General features: G+C 36.4%; 1 protein-coding gene across 5 annotated transcripts in view; it reads right to left on the bottom strand.

Annotated features, from left to right (window-relative positions):
• Positions 1-27,975, bottom strand: part of ATF6 (activating transcription factor 6) — a 276,390-nt gene that overhangs the window by 172,302 nt on the left and 76,113 nt on the right. For all 5 annotated transcript variants that reach the window (XM_077156701.1, XM_077156699.1, XM_077156700.1 and 2 more), the window contains 2 exons: positions 25,911-26,002; positions 1,220-1,351 (listed from right to left, as the gene is read on the bottom strand). In XM_077156701.1, coding sequence (XP_077012816.1) covers positions 1,220-1,351; positions 25,911-26,002 — 224 coding nt within the window. The remainder of the gene's footprint in view (positions 1-1,219; positions 1,352-25,910; positions 26,003-27,975) is intronic.

Below are 27,975 nucleotides of genomic sequence, written 5' to 3'. Positions count from 1 at the left end.
TTTTATTATTATTATCTTTTGGATAATGAAAGTGTTCTGAAATTATTATGGTAATGAATGCACAACTACATGATGATACTTTGAGCCCCTGATTATATAGATTATATAGATTATATAGTATGTGACTGTATCTCAATAAAATTGTATTTTTTTAAAAGTATGGCATAATTTTGACATGGAAAAAAGCAGAAAATTCTATAAAATGTTTTCCAAAATTATGGCATCTATCACATTCTCTTTTGTATTACAGTTACTGCCACATAAACTTTTTGTCCCCTGTACAGCAACTAAAATAATTCTTTGCACACTGCAGATTCCTTAAAAAAAAAAAAGAATATTAGCATTTTTTTTCTAGGAAGGGTGGGTGGAGATAAGCCTGCAGGACTGTGATAATAATTTCATGGTCCAATAGGATACAAACCAGAAGAATGATTCCTTATGATACTCTGGCTATAAAACCTTAGAGAGTTAACACTAAACAAATCTTCAAATGATTTTCAAGCATTATCTTGTGCTATGGTTAACACACTGTAACCTCCCTTTGGTTTGTTAGTCAAGGACCTGACTCCATTTGGCTCTTAAAAATTCCAAATAACATATGGAAATGTTTATCAAAAAGTATATATAAAGCTCTGAAAATGTCCTATAACTTCCTTCTAGTTCTATATTCTAGTTCACAGAATATAGAAATTGTATTGTTGCACAATTATAAGTCTTCTGCTAGTAAAAAGCATTATGGAAATTTACCAAGTCAGTTTTAAATTGCAACAAGTGAGGGAGGATCATCAAAGATCACAATAAATAAGTATAAATGATTTTGCCTAATGGCTCCAAATAAGATCAACCATATCATTCCATCATATTAAATCCATCCACAGATGGATACAATAACAAATATTAGATATAGTATATGACCAAAAGATAGATAAAATTACTATATTGAAGCACATTATATATAATACAATGTGTACGTACTCTGTGTGCTTCAATATGTATATCAATGCACACAAACTGAAATAAAACTGGGAAAAATTTCTTTTTTTTTTTAAGATCAGTACTCTTAGAACTGATCTTAACAGTAAAATTTATTAACTGGTCTCAATAACTTATCTGCTGTATTAATCAAAGCTTTGTATAAAAGATTTAGATGTAAAGTTATAGTAACCTTCTATTTCAGTTTCATTAAAACAATTAGACAAACAGATACATGCCATCTAACCTGTAGCTGTTTTTCTGGATGATACCATCTGATGTGTCTTGTACCTCTTTAGCAGAAAACTCAAGAAGATGCCTCCTTTGATAAGCAGAGTTCATGCCAGGATTCAATGTTCTGGAATCTTCCTCCAATATGCTAAAAATTAAAAATGTGGAGCAGTAAGTCACAGGCGTGCACGTGCACACACGCACACATACAAGCTACATGTATCTCTGAAGCAAATTAGAATTTTTTGTAGGTCCATGAATACAGCAAGAAGGTAAGGCATAAGAAACAAGTCAAAACAGTATATTGATGTAGTCAACTGCCTAGCTTGGACCCTTGCACATACTAAAAAAAATCAGAATAATTTTTATAAGTATAAAACTTTAAATAAAGGCAGTGTTATATATGCTTAAAAACTCTATAATCATGTTATATATGTATATAAAGTAGAAAATAAATACAACATATATTTAAATAAATTTCAAACTCCAAAATAACTGAAAAAGAAGTCCTCCTGGGTGCTGCAAACTGATGTTTTCAAATTTAAGCTCAGGCAATAACTGATATAAGAAACCTTCTCAAATGCTGTAACCTGATTATTTTCAATGAGGGAATCAAATAGGAATTATTCTGTAGCTCAACAGCCAAATTCATTGGCCTTCCACAATTCCAGAAAGCATGCTATCAAATAAAGCTAACAAAAGATATTTTGAAAACGCTTTTATTTTAATTTACATGTAAAAATTCCCTATACTTCATTTTCTCTACTACCTTAATTCATCTGTGTATGTCCTCCTGATGGGCATGAGCATTTGCTGTAAGCAAAAAATTGCATAAATTAAGTAAATACTGAAATAGTTCTTCAACACATATATGTGCTTAGAAACCAGTCTTAAAAAGAAGAATTTTGTGTGTCTATGCTTTATTTTATAATGCTAAGCATGTAATTTACACTAGTCATAATCTTCTTGAAATTCAACATGAAGGAATCTCCTTGGGGAAACAGAGAAGAATGGATGTCAGATTCTATTTAGAGAGATGAAGCGGAGGAAGAAGATAAGAGTGATGAAAGAGGGTTAAGAGCTATCTGGTTTAAAAGAAAAGGGATTCTGTTAGTCACTGTTTTCCCATAGTCCAGGTCAGTAATGAGTATCACACGTAATGGCAACATTAACCTTAAGCATAGCTACTTTAGTAACTCTTAGCCTATTTTAGTAAAAGGGCTCTGATCTCACTCAATGAACCTCACAGAAATGATCTTCACAACACTTCTATAATACAGTCAACAAAGCATTCTGGACAAGGAAGTCAGTGATAGGCAAAAATTAGGATCCAAACAGTCTATGAATCTTAATTTTATTATCTACCCATTGGCCCAGAAAGCATTTTGAAAAGGTAAAAATATATAAAGAAATCTTCTAAGGAATGTTTTAAAGTTTTTCATTTGTTTGGGTTGTTGTTTGGCTTCTGTTCCCTGGAGAGTACATAAAAAAAAAAAAAAAAAAAAAAAAAGACAAAATAAAATTTCTCTTAAGCTAAATTACAGAGAAGCTTATTTCCAATTCAGTGCAAAAAAATCTATAAATGCTTAAACCCTATAAATGACCTATAGAAACTAATTTTAACCAGCTGAACAACTGCACATTAATATATTTCTCTTCTTTTTTTAACATTTCAAAGGCATGAAAAAGCTTTATTTCACTGCAGAATTCAAGATTGTCTTAGTACACCTATGATACCACAAATATCAAGAAAGTCTTTGCAATGACCAAATGTACAAGAGAATATGAGAAAACTTCTGTTAATATGAACATTAAGATTCTTGGCATAAGTGCATTTGCATTTTTCAATATACCTTTGGTTAATTTTGGAAAAATTAAATTTCCAAAAGCCCAAAGAAATGACTCACAGTCATAGTAAGTTTTATTTAAATGGTTATACACTGAGTGACCATTTAAATTTCATATTAATAAAGCACTCTCACAGAACTCTCTTGTAATTGGCTTAAATCAGGTTCTATTCAATATTTTTAAATAAACTAATAAATATCAAGAAAAGAGAAGTCCCTAATTCTCTATGATCAGAAACATGCTACTCTTTAAAATAGCCACAATAGCTTTAAGCCACAAAACAATCATTACACCAATAAACTGTGCTCATGTTAAGGACCAATGGACCTGAAAAGCATGGATTAATAAAACACAAATGATTTCAATTTCCCCAAAAGTCTGGAAAAAGTATCACAAGAATTGTAACTTTTCATCATGAAATTTCATTTATAAAAATTTAAAAGTCAATAAATATTTTAGAATATTTATGGAGCCACTTAATCCTTAAGATATGATTTCAAATACACCATTTTCATACCAAGTAGCTGAAAAACAATGACACATCTCCAAGTCTATTCTACTCCTTGCAAATATGTTTTCTTATGATACATGAAGGTCAATTTTAAATTCAAGTCATTCAGGCAGATAAAAATCATACTGCTTCTCATCCCCCAAAACACCACATGCCACTGCTGATGTGTCACTCTGAGAAATACACATGAAAAACTGAAATCATTTTAAGCTGAAAGGAACACGGAGATGTTCAGGCAATAATGTGGCATTAGTGAAAAGAGCACAAAATTTGGAGTCAGGAGATCTGGGTTTAAGGTATAACTCTGAGACTCTGCATAACCCTAGGAAAGTTCAATAACTTCTCTGAGCCTCCAATTTCTCACACAAAAAATAGGAAAAATAACAAATATTACACAGGATGGTGTAACTCTAACAACCACCATCACATTTCTAAAACCATTTACCCTACTATACTTCATTCATATGTTCAAAGAATTTAAAACTGTATCATTTACTTATTTAGTATGTTTATTGTCTGTCTCTTCCCACTAGAATGTAAGCTAAGTGGTATTGGGGATATTAGTTTTACTCTAGGATAGCACCTGATTCCTCATAGGTTCCTTTTTTAAAAAATAATGAATGAAAAATAAATAAACAAATAATGAAGGACTGGATTTTATGCACCATACTGTCTCTTGTCAAAAGATAAATCTATATTTTCATTTTAAGGAAACTATCCCACAAATCAAGAATGGCAGGTAGCAAACTAATTAACAGGAAAGGGAGTTTTCAAGATACTTCTCAAATCTTAGAAAAGCTTTTTTCTCTATTTATTCAACGGAACACAATCTGATGATTTTTGCAGGCTAGTAGTAACTAGAAGTAATTTACTAGAAACAGAAATGTGGTAGAGTGAAGAAACAGATTAAGTCAAGATAAAGAAATCCTCTAAATAGCAGTTCTCAGACTTCATAGTAGTAGTTTGTCAAGTGAAATAATATCAACAAGAAAACAACCTGAGATTTTTTTCATTCATTCAATAAACAACATAGCAAACACTTTTGCATTACATAACGCTTATTCTTGGTATCAGCCAGCAGATTGTGAGGAAACCCAGGCATCTCGTGGAGACTACATAAAGAAGAACCAAAAACCCTGATCCACAGTCCTGGCTCAGGTCCCAGTGGAAAGTCAATACCAACTTGCTGGCCATGTGAGTGAGCCCTCTTGAAAGTCACCCCAGTTGACACTTCATTGAGTGTCACAGGAGCTGTCCCTACCAAACACTGCCCAACTTGCATATTTTTTTAGCATAGTAAATTAGCGTTATTAAGACTTTAAGTTAGGTAGGGGTGGGTTATACAGCAATAGCTGAACACTACATTTATTAGATTGCTGAAGTCATTGTCTAATATAAAAAGTTTGTGGGCAAACAGTTCTTTGGAATCCTCTCACTTTAGAAAGACACTCTGATCGTTGCAAATGTTAAAATATCATGACTGTAAATTCAAGTGCAATCTCTTTTTTGTTAAATTTACCATCAATCCATCAATTCACAAATAAATACTTTCTGCTTTCTCAGTCAATCCTATTCTTTACAGGAATGGGCAAATTATCCAATGGAGATCCCTAACTCATCTATTTGAAAATGCCAACTTCCTTCTCTCTGCTTTAGTGGCTGTTACTCTACTAGTTAAAACAAAGGCTCCTGGGTGTGCATCCTGGCTCTACCACCTGTTAGCTGTGACTTCAGTTTCAGCATCTACAAAATGGGGATAATAATACCTACCTTATGGCACTGGGCGGAATAAGTGAATTAATTCATATAAACTGCTTAGACTAGTACTTGGTACATAGTAGGTGTTTACTAAATGATAGCTTAAACACAACCAAGATATAAAAACAGCTACCTTTACCAAGCACAAATGGTGTAACACAGAGTCAACCTGATTATTCTGGAACTAATTATCCTCACTATTTTATTCATCTCCTTTCCTCACAACTGTCTTATTTCCATTTAATTCTCATTTAAAAATTTATCAAAAGAATGGGAAGGAAAATGAAAAGAAAAATGCTACTTTATTAAGAATTCTGTTAAAAGGTCTAAGAAAGAAAGTCATATAAGGCATACAGATTATTGCACATTTCCTAGTTGTAGCTCCTTAGGTTATGGATTGTAATAAATGACTGTGGACATGATACATTAATGCCATTTTATGTTCAGAACACACAGATACCAAGAAGCATAAATGCATAGCACACATCCATTGTAAATGCTGAAACTAGTCATAATTGAATCAAAACCAATCTGCAGAATGCACCTTAAAGTATAAAATATAAAATGTTTACTGCAATAATAAAACGGCCTAAATTTGGAGACAAAAAAGGCATCAGAAGCTGAGTACCTAGAAACCTAAGTGATATATAATTACATATATACTTTCATACATTCAAAAGTTCCAAAATCATTCTATGCTACCTTAATATTAGGCTATTACAAAATAAAGCTGCTTATTCCTTTATTAATTATGTTTTACAGAGCATGATTCTACATGAATGTACTAAGTTCTGAAAATGGGGTTGAGAAAGCTTTACTTCAGACACACCATCCACTGGTACTTGTTTTATGCTGACTAAGATTTACGGTCTGAAGAAAATATCAAAGCATCCAATTTATACTCTGACAATAGTTTTCTAACCAAGCCTAATTTCTCACTGAACCCCTCTCACAAGATAGAAAACAGTAGAAATTGCTACATTATCTCCTTTTATCATTGAAAGTGACATTAAATGACTTATTCAAGGTAGAGAAGGAAATCATCAAGGGATGTAGATTTCTGGTTTCAATAGCCTTTGCCTTCACCATTACAACTGAAGCCTAGGGAAAAAGACAGCCAAAGGATACATACAAAACCACTGGGAGACCCCTTATAAGCTTCCCTATACACAATTCACATGAAGACCAAAATTAGAGAAAAACATTCACAGAATGCTTCATTTCCTCAAAACCAGTTCTGCACCTGACAAATTCTATGCCATTTTTTTCAAAGGATGAATCTATAGAGGTTAAAAAAGAAAAAAAGAACCGATACTTTGCACAGATACTTTTTTTTAAGAACATGAATAAATTAAACTACTTAAGGAAAGGCCTATCCTTGGCTCTGCTATTTCTCTGTTCTCCCAGATTCAAAAACACCTGGCATTTAGATGTATTGTATTTCTTCAGTTTATGTGTCACCTTGATAAATGTGGAAAGTATTTTTAGCCAAGAATTTGAACTAGATTTCATTTAAAAATCCGGCTGAACACAACCAAGTATACTTGTTGGTTTGAATTCTGACATTTAAGTTATACAGTAACTTTTAAACTATAGCCAATAGTGACAACATACAGCAAAATGTTCTCAGCAATTTGAATTGGGGAAAAAAAATTGGAGCCAGATTCAGGGACAGGCTTATGTCAGAATAAGAAGCTAGAATTCTTCCTGTAAAGTACTGAAAAGCTGACAAATTTAGAGAATGCTAGAATAAAGACATTTTACTTCTAACCAGTTCCAGACGATTCAAACTCAGTGCCATATGCTCTGTGGTCACCTTTTCCTTAAAACATAGTCTCATAATAAAACCACAGAGTAGCTGACCCTCAACTAGTATGATTTATCCTTCTTTATCCAAGTCTTATGTCTCAAACTATAAAGATTCCGGATCTAGTGAGGGGATAGTGTTTAATCCAGAAGAAGGAAAAATCACTGTCAATTTTAAATATTTATTAATTTTAAAACAACCTTGTATACTTAAAACCTTCATGGAATATTGGTTTATTCTTTGCAGAAAGAAGGATGGCCATAGTAACCTTTAAAATAAAAAGGGGGAACCATAACAAAGGAATCTCAAAACTGAAGTCCTGTGTGACAGGAAGAAGTTCCCCTCACAGGACTACGCTCTGTTTCCTATTCTATCCAAAACAGAAACTCAAAAATTTCCTCAACTATATATGACAAACCTACAAACAGAGGTGCCTGTCTAGAGATTTCATAAAAATTTTCTTGTACAAAACTTCTAATTTAATGGATAAGTGCTCTTATAATTTCCATAGGGGCCAAGGTATGGAAAAAAAGAAGTAGGAAACTGCACATAGTAGTTTTCAACCCTGGACATACTTCAGAATCACCCGAGGAAAAATGTTTTGTTTAAATATAAATGTCCTGGACCCATTCTAGGAGACTCCAAAGATCTTGGGTAGACCTCAGTTAGCCCTCTTTAAAATTCCACAGTGATGACAAAGTGCAGCCAAGATTGAGAACTGCTGTGAGACAAATTAACAATCAAGTCTTTCAAACTGTAAAAGATGCAAGAAAAATTTGCAAAACATCAGAGAATCTTTTCTGATAAAAACTATAATCTCTACCCTTTATCAACAATCAACAAAGTTCAGTACATAACAAATCTCATAATAAACAACAGGTTGCAAGTAGTGTTTAAGACTGCTGATTCTCCAATGAGCTGCTAATCTCCTTGTTTTATAAATAACCAAGAATTTTCAGCACATCTTGTTGCTAGTTAAACTTTATGTTGCTAACGGAACCTTTTGGAAAGTCTCTTCATTCCATTCAAATTAATCTCTTTTTCCTTTCTTTCCTCTTATTTCTCCTTCTTTTCTTTTTTTCTTTTTTCTCCCTCTTTTAAAAAAATTAATTCAACTTCCCTCCACAAAAGAAATATTCTCACAAGTGTTTAAAATGAACACTGCATCCCACCCTATCCCCTACACAACGTGCTACACAATAATTTACACAAGGCTGAGATTTACATCAATCTTGGGAAGTGGGAGAGAGTTAAATTTGCCTAATGCCAAAACGATCTTGAGATACAAACGCAAAAACAACAAAATTTTATATCGAGCAAAACATCAACACAAGGTAGCACCGAAAACTACATCTCTATGACCAACAAGTCTGATCTTTGAACACTTCCTTATGGAAGTAAAAACCCAAGAGGAAGAAATTCTAAAGATTAAGCCCCCTGGCCACCAAAAAAAAAATCTATTTCTCAACCTCATAAAATTTATATTTAATAACCACTCACAACATATCCTTCAAATTTCAACAGCTGTTAGAAGGGTGCATGTATTAAGAATGATTAGAAGAAACTGGGTTTATAATACAGAAAGTGGTTGTAATAAGATAAAGAAAACAGTTGTGAAAATGAAAATACCTTAGAAAACAAACAGGGGAAAAAAAAGATTAATCAGTCATAAAGGTCCATAATATACAAAGGCTTTTTTGGGGAGAAAAAAAAAAAAACGTTTTTTGAAATTTTAGGCAACAAAAGGGCTGGTGGGGTGGGGAGAGGAATCGCTTCATTTCCATCTCAGTACTATACCTTGGTTAGTATCATACACTTCCCCTGGACTATCTGTCCCTCCCCCTTTATAAAACTTCAACGTTAAACTCTTACAATTATTATCTCCATATATCTTCCTCTTCTTGGTATAATACAACAATCACTACATTACTTAGTATTTATTATAACGTTATCTTACATTAATCACTGTTTCATGCCTTCCTTCTTCGTAGGAAACATGATGCCATATATGAACTGGCCACAGCCTACTCTTTCAGCCCTATATCTTCCCATTCCTCACAACATATCCTATCCTCCTTCACATTCAATCATTCATTTGTTCATTCATTTAGCCACTCAATCATTGAGCCAACAAATATGTATTAAGTAGCTACAATATGTCAAGCATTATCTAAAAGTCAGATATGCTCCAGCCACACCTAAGTGCTAATTTTTTTTAATTGTGAAAAATAACATACATACAAAAAAGCAATAAATTTCAAAGCACACTGAGCAACAAATACTTGTAGAACAAATCTCTGAGTTTGGTATGGTTTATAATTCCACAATTTTAGGTTTTTCCTTCTAGCTACTCCAAAAAATTGGAGACTAAAAGAAATACCAATATAATGATTCAGCAGTTATATTCATTCGCTAAATCCTATCTTCTCTGTTGTAACTCCTCCTTCTCCTTTGATCTTTCTCCCAATCTTTAGGGCTTGGACCTATGCCCATTCTAACTTTTTCATGTTGGAAAGGGCTATCAATATGGGATAGGGGGATGGAAATAGTTGGTGTTCTGGAGAGGCTGGCCCCTCTGGGTTTCAGGACTTATCTGGCCTAGGAAACCATCCGGAGGTTGCAGGCTTCTGGAAAGCAATAGTGCATGGAACCTCTGTAGAATCTCAGATAAAGCCCTAGGTGTTCTTTAGGATTGCCAGGAATGGTTTTGGTTGAGGTTTGGCAAACCATGATAAGTACCAATGTCTTATTGAAGCTTTTAACAGTAGCCTCCAGAGTAGCCTCTCAACTCTATTTGAACTCTCTCAGCCACTGATATCCTATTTCTTACAATTCTTTCACCCTTTTGAGAAAGAAAGCATAGTTAATTCTGTGATGCCAAGGCCAGGCTCATCCCTGGGAGTCACAGGCCATGCTGCCAGAGAGACTTTGACCCCCGAATGCCTGACTGCTTATTGTCAGTAAAAGCCAATCTTTTTCTCTCCTCAATGTTTGTTCATAGTATTCCCTCTGGCTAGAATGCCCTCCTTTCTTTATCAGCCTGACAGACCCTTTTTAGCAATTCACAGCAACATTTACTATCTATCACGTGTTAAACACACTGTACTAGGTGCTAAAAAGGAATAAGGCAGATTTTCTATTCCTAAAAAAAGCCAAGAATTTATAGTTGTGAAGGCAGATACACCAACAAATGACTAGTAGGTAAGTGCTATGATATGTATACAAGATAATGTGGGAACACCAAGAAACGATACTTAGCTCAGCCTAGGGATCAAACATGTTCAGTACCACTTCTGAATTTTGTTATAAGACTTCCCTTGTTTTTCTTTATAACCCTACCACATATGCATACATCCATAATGTACAGGTTTCTGGCTTGACCTTTACATAAACTAAATCATACTATAAATATTCTGCCACAATTTGCTTTTCCCACACAATACTATGGTGCATTTGTTCTGATAAAAGAGGTGTTTTTTTTAATCTCTTTTAACCTTCCAAGGTGTAGGTGACCTGGGAGGGTCTTTTACACCACATAGGGAGGCCCTGGTTGAAAAAGCCAAAGAATTGAGATGTAGAAAACCGGAGACCAGCCAGCTAGTGCAAACAGCCTAGCACATTCATTTCCAGATGGAGGCCCAAAGCCATCAGGAGTGCAGGGACAGGGAGATGAACACTAAGAAGAAAGCCAAGCTGTGTTCCTTAAACGCGCTACCCTCACACGTACTACTCACGCCCCACGACCCGTGACTCCCTCCACACCCTAGGTACTTAAACTCCATCACCACTCCCCCACCACACTTCAAGCTCCCCCACCCCTCTCCCCCACATCTCAGCCCCACACCTGTGGCCCCACACAAGCTCACAAGCCTGTTTCAACCCAACCCACCTTTCCTGTGCAAGCACATAGGTTCGCCCCATCCCTCCAGAGATCTAGGTACTCAAAGCCAGCCCCCTGACCCCCACTTCGACTGCATGGCTCCTGCAGGCAGTCACTTGTGCATCTGGGCTGCAGGTGTTCACCTTCATATCTGAGCCACCCTGCATATAAAGCCCATAGAGTTGTTCAAACCCACCCGACCCCCACTGAGATCTAAGCATGTGCACATCAGCATCCAACCCCCCAGATGCATGCATGCACACACATCCACTCACGCCAGCCCCTTCAGCTCTGGGCAGGTGCAGACCTGGGCATCCAAGTCACACCCGTCTCCAGCCCACACAACACAATCCCACCCTGCTGCCCCTGGGCTCTGCACACATGCACACCAGGGCCCCATTCCCCAGATCCATGCACTGGCACATCCACATCCTCCCTGCCAGGTACCCACATATCTGTCTGTGCACAGACCTCCTGACCCCTACCCCCTACCCCCCCTTTCCTGCACATGTGCACACCTCTTCCAGACCCCACAGCACAAATGCCCTTTTCCCACACCTAGCAGGTGCTCTTGGGCACATCTATGTAACCTAGCTTCTGCCCTGCACAAGCAGGCGACTTTACCCATACCATCCTTCACCTGTGGGCCCCATCCCCCCATCATCACCCACCCCTGACACATGTTCCACAACCTCCACGACCTGTGCCCCTACCCTAAACCTGTGCCTCAGGCATGTGAATCCCGGCCCTGCTGGACCCATCCACCTGCACAAGGACATCCACATGCCCCAACCTTCCTGTGCTCTTACTTCTGTGCCCAGTACCCCACACCCTGATACCCACAACTCACATGCTTCATATGCCCTCCACATCCTGCCCACATACCAGCTCCAGCACAGCTGCTCAGCCCTCCATCTGCCTCCTCCTGTGCCCTACCTCTATGTCTCCCATGCTGCACCATCCTCCTGCATTCCAAAGTCTGTCTGAGCTGCACCTCACCCCCATGGACTCCATGCCGTATGTCCACAACCCCATGATCCACACCAAACATTCACAGACACCAGGGTAGAGTTCTTGATCCATGTATATATATATGTATATATATATATATATACATATATATATGAGCACCAGAACCCATAACCATACTGTTGTGCCCTTCCCCATGTCCCGCATTCTGCTCCATACCCACCCTGCAAATACAAAGCTTTAGCTTATCGGAGGAAATCAACATCCAAAGCAAGCCAGGAGAGGGAGGTCTGGAGGAGGGCACAGAATTCAAGAGTATCAGTAAGGAAAACTAAAGGATAAAAAAAGAAAGAAGGAAAAGAACATAAAGATCTGACCAATAAAATCTAAAGGAGAAGATGGTGGATTTAACAAATGCCTTTACAATAATAACCTTGAAAGTTAAAGGACTAAACCCACCAATTAAAAGATATAGATTGGAAGAATGGATTATGAAATATAATCTATCTATATGCTACTTACAAGAGACTCATCTTAGATATAAGGAAACAAATAGTTTGAAAGAGAAAGGATGGAAAAAGATGTTCACTAAAAGCTTTAACCAAAAGAAAGCAGGAGTAGCTATACTAATATCAGATAAAATAGACTTTTTTTTTTTTTAACATGGGCAGAGGACCGGAAATCGAACCCGGGTCCTCTGGCATGGCAGGCAACCATGCTTGCCTGCTGAGCCACCGTGGCCCACCCCAAAATAGACTTTAAATGTAAAGACATCATAAGAGACAAAGAAAGACACTACATATTAGTAAAAGGAACAGTTAACCAAGAAGAAATAAGAATCATAAATGTCTCTATGCTCCCAATTAAGGCGCTCCAAAATACATGAGACAGACATTGGCAAAACTGAAAACTGAAGGGAGCAATAGACATTTTAATATTAGCAGTAGGAGACTTCAATATACCACTCTACTCTATGCAGAGAACAACCCGACAGAAGATCAACAAAGAAATGGAGAACTTAAACAATTTAATAAATGAATCAAACCTAACATATATAGGTCGTTAAACCCCAAAACACCAGGATATACATTCTTCCCTAGTGCTCATGCAACATTCTCCAGATAGAACATATGCTGGGGCACAAAACAGGTCTTTATAATTTAAAAACATTGAAATTATTCACAGCACTTCACAATAGAGTGAAGGTGGAAATCAATAACCATGAGAGAACAAGAATTTTCATAACTATATGGTCATTAAATACCACATTCTTAAACAATGAATTGGTCATAGAAGAAATTGCAAGAGAAATTACAAGCCAACTGGAGACGAATGAAAATGAGAGTACAATATATCAGAATTTATGGAATGCAGAAAAGGCTGTGAGGGGAATTTATTGCCTTGTATGCCTATATTAAAAAAGAAGATTTAGAAAATGTTTACAAGAAAACAGGGGCCTAGATTGTAAGCTTTTATAGCAGACACATTTAGTATGGAGTGGTAATTATTATTTCTGGATTTCAAGGGGCTGTTTTATATATATAAACTGATATTTAGAGATAAGAACAAAGACAATCGGGTTGGGGTTAAAGTAATTCAGAACACAGGGGTAAGGAAGACAGTGTCTATATTTTAGAACCACACATACTTTTTGAGAACAAAGGAAGAAAGGTTTATTTGGTCTGGAACTGAAATTTTCTGTAGCACATAATCTAACTCAACCTATCTGTATAGCTCATGTGAACAACTGAAACACAGGGAGCCAGAATAAGAAAGAGGTCCTTTAATCCTGTATAGCTTAATGTAATGCCTGGATATATTCTAGAGTATATTAAGCAGCTAATCAAAAAGTATTGGCAAAGTCCCTTAGGGATGGGAGAAAAAATATGGAACCATTAAACTTTACCATCAGGAAATCCCCTGATATTGTGTCAAACTATAGGGACACCCAAATCAATAGGCCAAGCCCTTGATCTTGAGGCTTACTCTTGTGAAGCTTACGTAGGTAGCGGAGAAGCTACCTACCTATAGGTATGCCAAAGAGTTACTGCTGGAGGACCTCTTTTGCTGCTCAAATGTGGCCTCACTCTCTCTAAGCCCAACTTTGCAAATGAAATCATTGCCCTTCTCCCCGACGTGGGACATGACATCAAGGGATGAAAGTCTCCCTGGTGACATGGGAGAGAACTTCCAGGTATGAATCCGGCCTTGGACTGTGGGATCAACAATTCCATCCTGACCAAAAGGGGGAAAAGAAGTGTAACTAGTAAAGTATCAGTGGCAGAGAAAGTTCACATAGAGTTGAGAGGCTACTCTGGAGGTTGCTCTTACACAAGCTTCAATTAAACCTTGCTACCTATCATAACCTGCCAAACCCCAACCAGGACCATTCCAGCCAATCCTAAAGAACACCTAGGGTAATATAAGATTCCACAAGGGTTACATGTACTAGTGTAACTTTCCAGAAACCTACAACCTCCAGATGGGTCCCTGGACCAGATAAGTCCTGAAACCTAGAGGGCCCAATCTCTCCAGACATCAGATAGTTCCATCTTTCTTCCCGATATTAGCGACAGACTCTTCCAACATGAAAAAGTTAGAATGGCCACAGCCCAAACGCCCAAACACCCCTAAAGAGAGGGACAGAAAGATCAAAGCTGATGGTGGAATTATACAGAGAAGATAGGATTTAACAAATGAATATGATTGCTGAATCATTAAATTGATATATCTCTTAGTCTCCAGTATCTTAGAGCAGCTAGAAATAAAAACCTGAAATTGTGGAATTGTAACCCATGTCAAACTCTGAAATATGTTCTACAACTAATTCTGGTGCTGTGCTTTGAAATTTATTGTTTTTTTGTATATGTGCTACTTTTCACAAAAGAGAAAGAAAAAAAGTTGAATGTGATGATAAAAAAATATTTAAGCCTTCTAGGGGCCTATATTCTGAAGTTGCAAGAAGGAAATATCTGAAAGGATCATATGGTAGCCCATAACAGACTCTGGGATCTGTCCTGTAACTACTTGTTGATGAGTCCTTTGAAAACTATTGCTTTTTTATTTCTTCGTTTTGTATATATGTCATACTATACAATAAAAAAAAGTTAAAGATTAAAAAAATAAATAAAAAAGAAGAGTAAAAACTGAGGCCTTACCTGCTCACCTGGAAGAACTTGAGAAAGAAGAGCAAATTAACCCCAAAGCAAATAGTAGAAAAGAAATAACAAAAATTTAAAGCAGAGTTAAATGAATGGGAGAACAAAACAACAGAAAGAATAACCAAAAGTTGGTTCTTTGAGAAAATCAGTAAAATTGATGGGCCACTAGTAAGGCTGACAAAGAAATAAAGAAAGAGAATGCAAATAAACAAATCAGAAATGAGATTGGTGTCATTACCACAGACCCTGAAGAAATAAAAAATATCATAAGAGGATACTATAAGCAACTATACACCAACAAACTAGACAACTTAGATGAAATGGAATAAATCCTGGAAATGCAAAAACAAGCTACACTGACTCAAGAAGAAACAGAAGATCTCAACAAACCAATCACAAGTAAAGATATTCAAATAGTCATCAAAAATCTTGTGACAAAGAAAAGCCCAGGGCCAGATGGCTCCACAGGAGAATTTTATCTAACATTCCAAAAAGAGCTAACACCAATCCTGCTCAAATTTTTTCCAAAAAATTGAGGGAAAAGGAATACTATGTAACTCATTTTATGAAGCTAACATCACCTTAACACCAAAACTGGGTAAAGATGCTACAAGAAAAGAAAACTATCGACCAATCTCCCTAATGAACATAGATGCAAAAATTCTCAACAAAATATTAGCAAATAGAATCCAACAGCACATTAAAAGAATTATACACCACAACCAAGCAGGGTTTATACCAGGAATGCAAGAATGGTTCAACACAAGAAAATGAGCTAATGTAATATAGCACGTTAACAAATCAAAAGAGAAAACCCATATGATCATCTTGATTGATGCTGAAAAAAGCATTCAACAAATTTAATATCCTTTTCTGATAAAAACACTTCAAAAGGCAGGGATCAAAGTAACATCCTACACATGATAAAAGGCACATATGAAAAACCCATAGCCAGCATCGTACTCAATGGTGAGAGGCTGAAAGTTTCCCCCTAAGATCAGGAATGAGACAAGGATGCCCTCTGTCACCACTATTATTCAACATTTTGCTAGAAGTTCTAGGGAGAGCAATCAGGCAGGAAAAAGAAATAAAAGGCATCCAAATTGAAAAGGAAGAAGTAAAACTTTCATTATTTGCAGATGACATGATACTATACCTGGAAAATTCTGAGAAATCAACCACAAAGTTATTTGAGCTAATAAACAAATTCACCAAGGTGGCAGGTTATAAAATTAATGTGCAAAAATCAGTAATGTGTCTATACACAAGCAATGACCTAACCAAGGAATCAATTAAGGAAAAAAATCTCTTTCAAAATAGTAATTAAAAGAACCAAGTATGTAGGAATAAACTTAACTAGGGATGTAAAGGACTTGTACACAGAGGACTATATAACATTGTTAAAAGAAACCAAAGAAGATCTAAATAGGTGGAAAGACATTCCCTGGTCATGGATAGAAAGTTAAATGTAGTTAAGATGTCAATTCTACCCAAATTGATTTACAGATTTAACACAGTACCAATCAAAATTCCATCAACCTATTTTGAAGACTTAGAAAATCTAGTTACCAAATTCATTTGGAAGGGAAAGAGACCCCAAATAGCTAAAACCATACTACAAAAGAAGAATAAAGTAGGAGGATGAACATTGCCCGATTTAAAAACTTATTATAAAGCCACAGTTGTCAAAACAGCATGGTACTGGCACAAAGATAGAAGTATTGACCAATGGAATTGAATCAAGAGCACAGAAATAGACCACCTAATCTATGGTCAATTGATCTTCGACAAGGCCCCCAAATCCACTAACTGGGACAAAATAGTCTTTTCAATAAATCAGCATGGGAGACTGATATCAATAGCCAGAAGAATGAAAGAGGACCCTTACCTTACACCCTATACAAAAATTGATTCAAATTGGATCAAACACCTAAACATAAGAACCAGTACCACAGAGCTCCTAGAAGAAAATGTAGGGAAACATCTCTAAGACCTACTAATAGGAAGTAGCTTCCTAAACTTTACACCCAAAGCATAAGAAACAAAATAAAAAATAGTAAATGGGAACTCTTCAAAATCAAATGCTTTTGCACCTCAACAGACTTTGTCAAAAAGGTGAAGAGGCAGCCAACTTAATGGGAGAGCATGCTTGGAAATCACACATCGGATAAAGGTTTGATATCCAGTATACATGGAGAAATCAAACAACTCGGCAACAAAAGAACAAGCACCACAATTATAAAATAAGCTAAAGATATGAATAGTAATTTTTCTGAAGAGCAAATAAAGATGGCTAAGAGGCACATGAAGAGATGCTCATTTACATTAGTTATAAGGGAAATGCGGATCAAGAACACAATGAAATACCACTTCACACCTATAAGAATGCTGCTATTAAACAGGAAAGTACAAATGTTGGAGAGAATGTGGGGAAATTGGGACACTTGTGCACTGCTGGTGGGAATGTATAATGGTGCAGCCACTAAGGAAGACAATCTGGTGGTTCCTCAGAAAACTAAGTATCAAGTTGCCCTATGACCAGGCAAACCACTACTCGGTATATTCCCAGAAAACCTAAAAGCAGTAACACAGACAGAGATTTTCACACCAATGTTCATAGCAGCACTATGCACAACTGCTAAAAGATGGAAACAGTCAACTGCCCATCAACAGAGGAGTGGATTAACAAAATGTGGCATATCCATATGATGGAATATTATGTAGCAGTAAGACAAAACGACATCCTGAACCATATGAGATGGATGCGCCTTGAAGACATGTTGAATGAGGTAAGCCAGAAAGAAAGGGGCAGGTACTTCATGATTCTACTTGTATGCCCATGGTAAAAATAAAATCAGAGGCTTATAATACAGTATATAGGGGACCTAGAGACACACAGAAGCTTGAGATGGATGAATAGTTTGCTAATGAGGTTGAACTTAATTGTAAGGGAACAGACAAGTGAAGGCAGTTCACTAGTGGGCCTATAAGTAATATTACCATATTGACGATGAACATGACTGAAAGGGGTTGTGTAGATTCATGTGTCCTACCAATTAATACTACAAATATAAATAAGTTCTTGCATGAACTATTGCAAAGTATACTCTGGTACAAAGAGTATGTTCCGGGGTATAGGGGGAAATCTGCTATTGCATGCTATAGACTATGTTTAACAGGAAAACATCAACAGTACTGCAGCAATACCAGGGGTATATAAGGGGGGAAGGGACAAGAGTTAGGGGGAGGTTTGAATTTTCTATTTGGTGAGGGTGTTTTATAGGTTATCATTCCCTTGGGAACAATGAAATTATCTAAAATTGAGAGTGCTGATGGACTGCTGACTTTGGACATTATACATAAGGCCCAGTAGACAGAGGTGGCTGAAAGATGCACTGAGTAAGAAGTAGACTGGCTAATGATGGCATAAGTACGAAAAATAAAAGAATACCATTATGATTGCTTCTTTGATTCACAGATTATTTAGAATAGTGCTTTTTATCCTGTAATAATATAGAACTTTTAATTATCATTTTTTTGTTATAGAATTCTCACTTAGTTGCACTGGCAATAAATGTGGTCCACATGTTACAGATTCTTTGAAATTTGTTAACATTTATTTTATGACCTAGTACGAGATTAATTTTCTAAATATGCTTGAAAAACTGTACGTGTTCATAGATGTAGTATTCTATATACATCCATTAGATCATACTAATATTCATTTCTTCTCTATTTGTGCAGATTTTTTTTGTCTATATGATCAATCTATTGCAGGAAGAGGTACATTAAAATTTTCCACAATGGGCCTCTCTTTCCAGCCAACACAACAAGCAACCTCACCACCCTCCCCGTCTATGTGAGACATGACTCCCAGGGGCGTAGACCTTCCTGGCAACGTGGGACAGAAATCCTAGAATGTGCTGAGACTCAGCAGCAAGGGATTGAGAAAAACCCTGGAATGAGCTGAGACTCAGCATCAAGGGATTGAGAAAACCTTCTCAACCAAAAGGGGGAAGAGAGAAATGAGACAGTGTCAATGGCTGAGAGATTCCAAACAGAATCGAGAGATTATCCTGGAGGTTATTCTTAGGCATTAAGTAGATATCACCTTGTTATTCAAGATGTAATAGAGAGGCTGGAGGGAACTGCCTAAAACTGTAGAGCTGTGTTCCAGTAGCCTTGTTTCTTGAAGATGATTGTATAATGATATAGCTTTCACAATGTGACTGTGTGATTGTGAAAACCTTGTGTCTGATATTCCTTTTATCTACCTTGTCAACAGACGAGGAGAACATATGGAATAAAAATAAATAATAGGGAGAACAAATGTTAAAATAAACTGAGATTGAAATGATAGTGATCAATGAAAAGGAGGGGTAAGGGGTATGGCATGTATACATTTTTTTCTGTTTTTGTTTTATTTCTTTTTCTGAATAGATGCAAATGTTCCAAGAAATGATCATGATGATGAATATGCAACTATGTGATGATATTGTGAATTACTGATTATACATGTAGAATGCAATGATCAAAATAAGAATGTTTGCATTTGTTTGGTGTTTTTTGGTATTTAAAAAAAATTTTAAAATTTAAAAAAATATTGTCCACAATGATGGTAGGAGGTCAATCTTTCCTCATAGTTATGTCAATTATTGTTTCTAAGTTATATTATTAGGTATATACTAATTTAGAATTGTTATATCTTCCTAGTGAACTAAATTTGTAAAAAAAAGAAAAAAAAAACATATATATCAACTATTTCTAGTAATGCTCTTTTTCCTTAAAGTCTACTTGTCTGATATTATTAGAGCTCTTACAGCTTTCTTTTGGCTACTATTTGCTTTTCCCATCTTTTGACTTTCAACCTTTCAATATCTGTATGTTTTCAGGTGTTTCTCTTTTAACTAGCATAAGGTTGAATTTCCCTTTTTTCCCCTCCTCCAGTCTGATGATCTCTGCCTTCTAAATGCAGAATTCAGTTCACTTCCACTTACTGTGGTTACTGATACTATTCTAAATCCATTTCTATCATCATATATTGTCTTTTGAAATCTAGTAGTTCCTTTCTTTCTCTTCTTCAGGATTGAATTCCCCCACCCCATTCCACATTTTTACTTCTACTACTTTTTGCAATAATATATGCTCATATTCTGTGAGTGATTACCCAAACATTTTAAAATGCCAATTTAACTTGTCTAAATGAAATCAATATCTTTACCTACCTCCCAAACAAAAACAGAAACTTTAATCATGCTCCTCCCAATTTATCAGGCATTATCATCCAGAAATTACTTCCATATATTGATGTGTTTTAACCTCACAATCTGAACATTGTTAATGTTTTACATTACCACATTTTTTTTAAGCTTTACCGATGTTTATTATTTTGTTCTTGGCTATTCCTTCTGCATCTCAGGCCATCTTTTGGGGTAATTTTCATGAAATACAATCTTTAGAAATTTTTTAGGGAGGGTCTGCTAATACTAAACTCTCTCCAATTTTACTTACCTTAAGATATCTTTATGTGACCTTTGTACTTGATAGTTTTACCAGATAAAAAGTTATCTTTTTCAAAACCTTGAGAAAAATTTTCCACTGACTATAGTTTATAATGATATGACTGAGAAATCAATTGCCAGTCTAAGAGGGATTCTTTGTAGGCAATCTACCTTTTATCTCAGTGGATTTTTTTTTTTGGATTGGGTGGGGTCGTGGTGCATGGGCCAGGAACTGAACCGGGGTCTCCCGCATGGCTAGGAGAATTATACCACTGAACCACCCTTGCATCCTTCTCAGCTGCTTTTAAGATCTCCTCTTTGACTCTGGTGTTCTGTATTGTCACTATGAAGTGTCTAGGTATAGATATCATTTTTGTTTATCTAGCCCTTTTAAAATTTTTTCCCAAGGCTTCTTTATTTATTCCAATTCTGTCAAATCTGCGGGTTGGTGTCTTTCATCAATTCTAGCGTATTTCCAATTATTAACTCTTCAAACATTGTCTTCCCTCATTTTCTCCAGCATCTCCTTTTGAAATACCTTTTAGATATATGTTGGAACGTGTCACTCTAATCTATCCTTCTGTCTCTATTTCTTTTACAATATATTTGCTTTGCTGGGTTTTTTTTTTTAATAATTTTTAAACTTCTCACCATGAAATAATTTCAGACTTACAAAATAGTTGCACAAATAATAGTTTCCATATGCCCTTTCCCCACCTTCCCCAAATGTTAATATTTTAAATAACCATAATAAAATAATCAAAATCAGGAAATTAACTTTGATATATAGAACTTATTCAAATTAACTAACCTACTGACCTTATTCCTATTTCACCAACTGTCCTATGAATGTCCTTTTTCTGGTCTTCCAATCCAGGATAACACATTGCATTTACTTGCCCATGTCTCCTTAGTCTCCTCCAATCTCAGAAAGTTATTCAATCTTTCCTTAATTTACATAACCTTGAAAAAGTATATGCTATTTACCTGGGTTTATCTGATGTTTCTTCATATTAAATACATATTATATATTTTTGACAAAACACCACAGAAGTGATACTTCTGACCTCGGTGCATATAAGGAGGTACAAGATTGTACAGTAATCATCATTACTGGTGATGTTACTTTGATTATTGGTTATGGTGGTGTAACCTCATTTCTATTACCATATCTCTATTTCCCATATCTTAGTCTTTTCAAGTCTCATCCCGTGTCATTTCTTCAGATCCATCTTCTAGTTCACTATTTTCCTTCATATCTGTCTAATTCATTACTTTCACTCTGCACTCACTGTTTTATTAATTATTTCATTTCAAGATCTTTCCAAATTTTTCTGGTCACTTGTGATAGTCTTTTGTTCCTTTGTCATACTTTAGTTCCCTCTATTATTAATATGTTTATTTTACATTTTGTAAAATAAACCAAATATTCGTAGTCTTTAGAGTCTGTTTCTCTCGCTTAGTATTTCTTCTCATTCTTATTCTTCATGATGCATTGCTTCCCGGTGTGTTTAACGATGTGGGGAAGCAGAGTAAGGCCCATGTTCAGCTGGAACTTTGCAGCAATTTTTTTGAAGATGGGGTTTTAACATGCCTTCTTCTGAGAAGGGACTTCATTTGCTTCTGCCAGAGCCTGAAGGCACCACCAATACTGGCCCACTTACACTAAATTTTTGGCTTGTTTTTTCTGGGGGTGGGGTAGTGGGGTCACATCAGTGGTACAGATTCAAGGTCAAACCTGCAAGAGTTAGGGCCTATGGTAAGGAATTCTCAGGAAAGACTTGTTCTTTATTTCCACTCCACCCAAATCTAAAACCAAGATATTCACTATCATAGAGTCTCTCTCATGCAGAAGCAACCAAGAATGTTATTCTTGGAAATTCCAACTTTATTTGGATGAGGGAAGTGGGGTTCTGGTTATAACTTTCCACCTTGTTTGCCGCCAGAGCTTTCTTACCTGTCCCCAGACTCTAGACTACCAAGGATTAAGAAATAACTCCAGGACAAGCACCACTTTCAGAGCTACCTTACCTTTATGCATTTATGTTTTCTTAATATTCCTAATCTCTGAGGAATCCCTATTTTGTCCCCAGTTTAACCATGCAACAAAGAGTTTTGTTTTTTTAATCCAGGATTTTCCAGTGTGCTGAAATGCAAAGGGTTTCTCTGAACCTCTAGTCTACCATACTGCCCAAAACAGAAATCCTTAACTCTTGTTGAACAATGACAGAAAAACAACTTTTATAGTACAGTATAAAAGACAGAGTTTGTAATAATTTTTAAAATGAATCCTGGGATAATTTGTGAAGTGCTTCAACTATAACATATGACTAATAATCATAGAATCAATCCTAATGCATAGTGACAAGCATGTTTCCCACCAATTTGCATTTGTCATGTTTTGCCAATCCTTGCTGCCTAGAATCACTGTTTTTGTAGACCACTCAGAGTGCATCAGCTCATGAATACTGTGCCAAAAATAGGTGGATGGTTTCTTTACCATCCATACATCAATAAGGTCAAAAAATTATTTCATCTTCTTTTTCTGTATGATGACTAACTACTTAGTAACCCAAAACTCTTCAAACAAGTCAGTATTGCTGCACAACTGACAAATCTCTCTTACTTGTGTTTCAGATGTATTTACATTTCATTACCATATGCCTTCACGAAATGTTCCTTAAGGTGCACCTGTATCTGGCAAATGTGTAGGTCACACAGTTCTTTTCACTTGGGTGCATACAAAAAGTCACAAAAGTTCAATTTTATATTGAACATTTGAAACAATTTTAATAACTTCATTATGGTGATGTAATCTGTTCTGAAAGAAATGAGGTTCCTAAATTAAGAATGCTAAGGAAATTTCTGTATGTCCGGCCAGACTTAATTTTGTGGTATCTGAGAAAAGTTACATTAGAACTCATAATCTGTTTTTTAAAAGCCTAAATAGTTTCTTTCCAAATTAAAACATAATAATACTTGCTTAAGGTTTCTAGATACACACGATTATGGCTGTTGAAGTTATTCATTAAATATCTTCCAGGCGGTATAATAAGGCTCAATGGAGGAGTTCCCACTCCTTTGGCAGACTCCCAGTCCTGACAAAATCCCCAGTGAGGAGGCTGTAAACAATCGGGACAATCAAGAACTGCTTCTATATAGGGTAAACGATGACAGTGTCTGTATTTTAAAACTTCACCTACTATATGAGACCAAAGGAAGGGAGCTATATTTTGTCCAAAACCTAAAATTTCCATAGCACACAATCTAACTCAATCTGTCTGGATAGTTCATTTAAATAACCCAAACACATGGAGTCCAGAATGGGAACAAGGGCTTGTAATTCTGCATAGTTTAATGCAATACCCAACATCCCAGATTATGTTGGGCAGGTAATTAAAAAGTATTGGCAAAGTCCCCTGATGGACTGGAGGAAAAATATGGAACTAGTAAACTTTTCCACCTGTGAAACCCCTGATCTTCTGTGAAACATTAGGGACTCTCAAGTTAATAGGCCAAGCTGCTGATCTTCAGCCTTGCTCTTATGTAACTTTTCCCTATAGTGGAGAAGCTGAACCAACCTATAATAACCCCTCAGCAGTTACTTCCAGAGGACTTCTTTTGTTGCTCAGATGTGATCTCCCTCTCTCTCTCTAAGCCCAACTGTGCAAGGAAAATCATTACTCTCCCCTTTACATGGGTAATGACATCCAGGGGTAAGAGCCTCCCTGGCAATGTCCAACACGACTCTCAGGGATAGGCCTGGCCCTGGCATCATACAATCAACAATGCCTTCCTAACCAAAAGCCGGGAAGGAAATGTAACAAAACAAGGTAACAGTGGCTAAGAGAGCTCAAATAGAGTTAAGAGGCTATTCTGGAGGCTACTCTTATGTAAGTTTCAGCTAGATATTACTAATTGCCATGGTTTGCCAAACCCCAACCAACATCATTCCTATTAACCCAAAGACTCTCCCCCACCACCACCCCAGGGATCCACCTGAGATTCTACAAAAATTGCATGCACTAAAGTCTACTTTTCAGAAACCTAAAATCTTTGGATAGTTCCAAGGCCAGTTAAATCCTAAATCCTAGAGGTGCCCGTATCTCCAAGAACAACCAATTCCATCCCCCTATCCCATACTGCCATCACTCCTTTTCAATACGAAAAAAGTTAGAATGGGCATAACCCAAAATATTCCTAAAGACTGGGAGAAGGATCAGAGAAGACAGAGGAGTTATAACAGAGAAATTAGGATGTAACAAATGAGCATGACTACTAAATCATTATATTGATTTTTCTTTTTAGTCTCCAGTGTCTTATAGCTGCTAGAAGGAAAAACCTGAAGTTGTGGACCTGTAACCCATACCAAACTTTGAAATCTATTCTATAACTACTTGTTAAAATCAACTTTGAAATTTACTGCTTTTTTTGTATATATCTTATATTTCATAATTCAAAATGTTAAAAAAAAAAAAAAAGAAAGGAAAAGAACTGCTTCTAAATATACACAATAGAACATCTTGATTCCCAACATTTAGTTCAGAGGCTACCATTTCCAATACTACCCTCAGAGTTATCCATTTACATGACTCTTCTTGCAGCCAGATCATGAAATCTATGAAGGCACAGACCCTACCAAGTTTCTCTCTGAATCTCCAACATCTAGGATGTTGATTTTGTTCATGTATTGAATATGCCATGTGAGTGGAAATTTGAAAAAGATTATTTCTAAAATCTCTCTCAATTCTAATATTCAATGACTGTGACATGAGAACAGGTGCTTCTCAAGCAATGATTAGCTGAAACCCTTTATCAGAATCTGGAATGCCTTATAATCATCGATGTCTAATACCTCTGAGGTAGAGATTATCATTGTATTATACTCATTTTAAAGGTAAGGAAAGTGAAGCACAGAGAGATCAGGTAACTTGCCCAAGACTACAAAGTTACTAAGTGGAGGAGCTAGGATTTCAGCTCAAGCAGTCTGACCTCACAGACCATGCTCTTCATCAGTACACTATGTTAACTCACCAGTCATCTGGTTGATAATTTAAGGCTACCTGCATTAAAACACATGAATTTTCTGTTGGTTCTAAGAGGAGAAAAAGGAAGGGGAACCAACCTTTCTTATCCATTCTTCTTACTTATTGTTTCTCTGAGAAGAACAAAACAAATCAATTTTTCCACCAGAGTGGAAAAATAATAAAATAACAAAATGAGAATTTAAATTTTTAGCATTAGTATCCAAAACAAATATCTTTACACTTACCTCATGGGGCCATAGTTCAGTATTATAAATGCCAATACTATCATCACACAGACAGCTCTTCGCTTTGGACTGGGGACTTTAAGCCTCTGGTTCTAAAGGAAATAACCATATTAAATAGAATTAAACTACAACATCAACCTCACAAAAAGCAATAAATAAAATACAAATTCTTCCTCTTCACCAATTATATGACTATACTTTCTTATTAAAGAAAAAAAACCTCAAAGCTGAGGATATAGTACTCTTCAAAAGACTAGGCCAAGTTCCCTTTACTAGCAGAGACAGAAAAGGAGAGAAGCAGAAAAGAAGAGACACCGTGGTCATTGATTGCAGTTGTCTCTTCACTCAAAAGGAAAGAGTTAAACTGTTTCACATTTTTTGTCAATCCTCAAAGAATTTTGAGACATTACTGTCATCTATCTCTCTGTCTTTCAAATCCCTGCTTTTCAGCAGAACATAGGAGCATTCCTACGTGCTAAGGAGTGATAGGAGAACAGTGTAAGAAAACCCATTCAGTAGGGATCTGTTCAGCTCGGGACAGCACTGCAATGGAAAATTCTAAAAGCAGGAGATTGGAGTCAGGGCAAGATGATGGTGTAGTGAGGTGTGGAATTTAGTTCGTCCTTCAGGGCAGCTAGTAAATAGCCAGGAATTGTGTGGAACAACTGTTACAGGGACATCAGTGACTGGACACACATTGTACACCAGTTTAGAATGGGTGAAATGGCTGAGACCACACTCAGAACTCTTATTACTGCTAGCATTCTCAGGCTTCAGCACTGCCCCAGGCAAGGGCAGAATTAAGGCATGTCTGTGAGACAAAGTAACTAGTCAGGTGAATAGAGGTAATTCCCTAAAGGGCATAACTTCCCCAAGAAAAGAGGAGCAGGACCCAGCTCAAGTGGAGGCTCTCCTAGGAATTGAGGTCCCATGGGCTGGAAAGCAGAAGCAACCTAAGTGTGCTTTTTACCTCAGTCTCTGTCTCAACCACACCACTGGCAGGGAGAGGATATTGAAGATTAAAGGCACCACATCACTTTAGGATGTTAGGAAGCTGCAGACAAACAAGTACCACATGCTGGGCAGGACACAAAAACATAGAGTCCAGAGATTTCATAAGAAAGTCTAACAACCTGCTGGGTCTCACCCTCAGGGGAACTTGATACTGGTTACACCGTCGTCCTGAGATGTGGGCCTCTCTGATCTGGGAAAATCTGACTGTGGTTGATCATATTTGAGAACCTCCTCAAAGAACGGTTTCATATAAACCGGGCAAGAACCAGAAAAACAGGAGCTGAAAAATTCTGATCAGTTAAACAGAAGCCAAGCTAGAGGTCTAGAATAAATTGAACTGAATGCCAAAGAACAGACAGAGAACAAAATCAACCAACAAGAAAACTCTAGATAAAGGAATAAAAAGCAGCCTCCAGAATAAACCAATTAAGGAAATCAAATGCCTAGACATCAGCAAAAAATAATGAGTCATATTTGGAAAACTGAAGATATGACCCAATCAAAGGAACAAACCAACATTTCAAATGAGAGACAGGAAGTGAAATAACTAATTAAGGGTGTTCAAACAGACAAGCAAAATAACATCAAAAATCAAATCAGCAAGTTGAGGCAAGATATGGCAAAAGAGATGAAGGATATAAAGAAGACAGTGGGTGAACACTTTCCTTACCTTTAAAATGAGTATAATACAATGATAATCTCTACCTCAGAGGTATTAGACATCGATGATTATAAGGCATTCCAGATTCTGATAAAGGGTTTCAGCTAATCATTGCTTGAGAAGCACCTGTTCTCATGTCAGAGTCATTGAATATTAGAATTGAGAGAGATTTTAGAAATAATCTTTTTCAAATTTCCACTCACATGGCATATTCAATACATGAACAAAATCAGCATCCTAGATGTTGGAGATTCAGAGAGAAACTTGGTAGGGTCTGTGCCTTCATAGATTTTTTCAACAGTTTGAAAAAACAAATGGCAGAGCTTATGGGAATGAAAGGCACAACAGAAGAGATGAAAATAACAATTGAGACCTACAACAGCAGATTTG

This window comes from Tamandua tetradactyla, chromosome 4 (genome assembly GCF_023851605.1).
Source record: "Tamandua tetradactyla isolate mTamTet1 chromosome 4, mTamTet1.pri, whole genome shotgun sequence".
Classification (NCBI taxonomy): Eukaryota; Metazoa; Chordata; class Mammalia; order Pilosa; family Myrmecophagidae; genus Tamandua; species Tamandua tetradactyla.
Note: the sequence above shows the minus strand (reverse complement) of the source record. Positions and strands in the feature narration are given on the sequence as shown.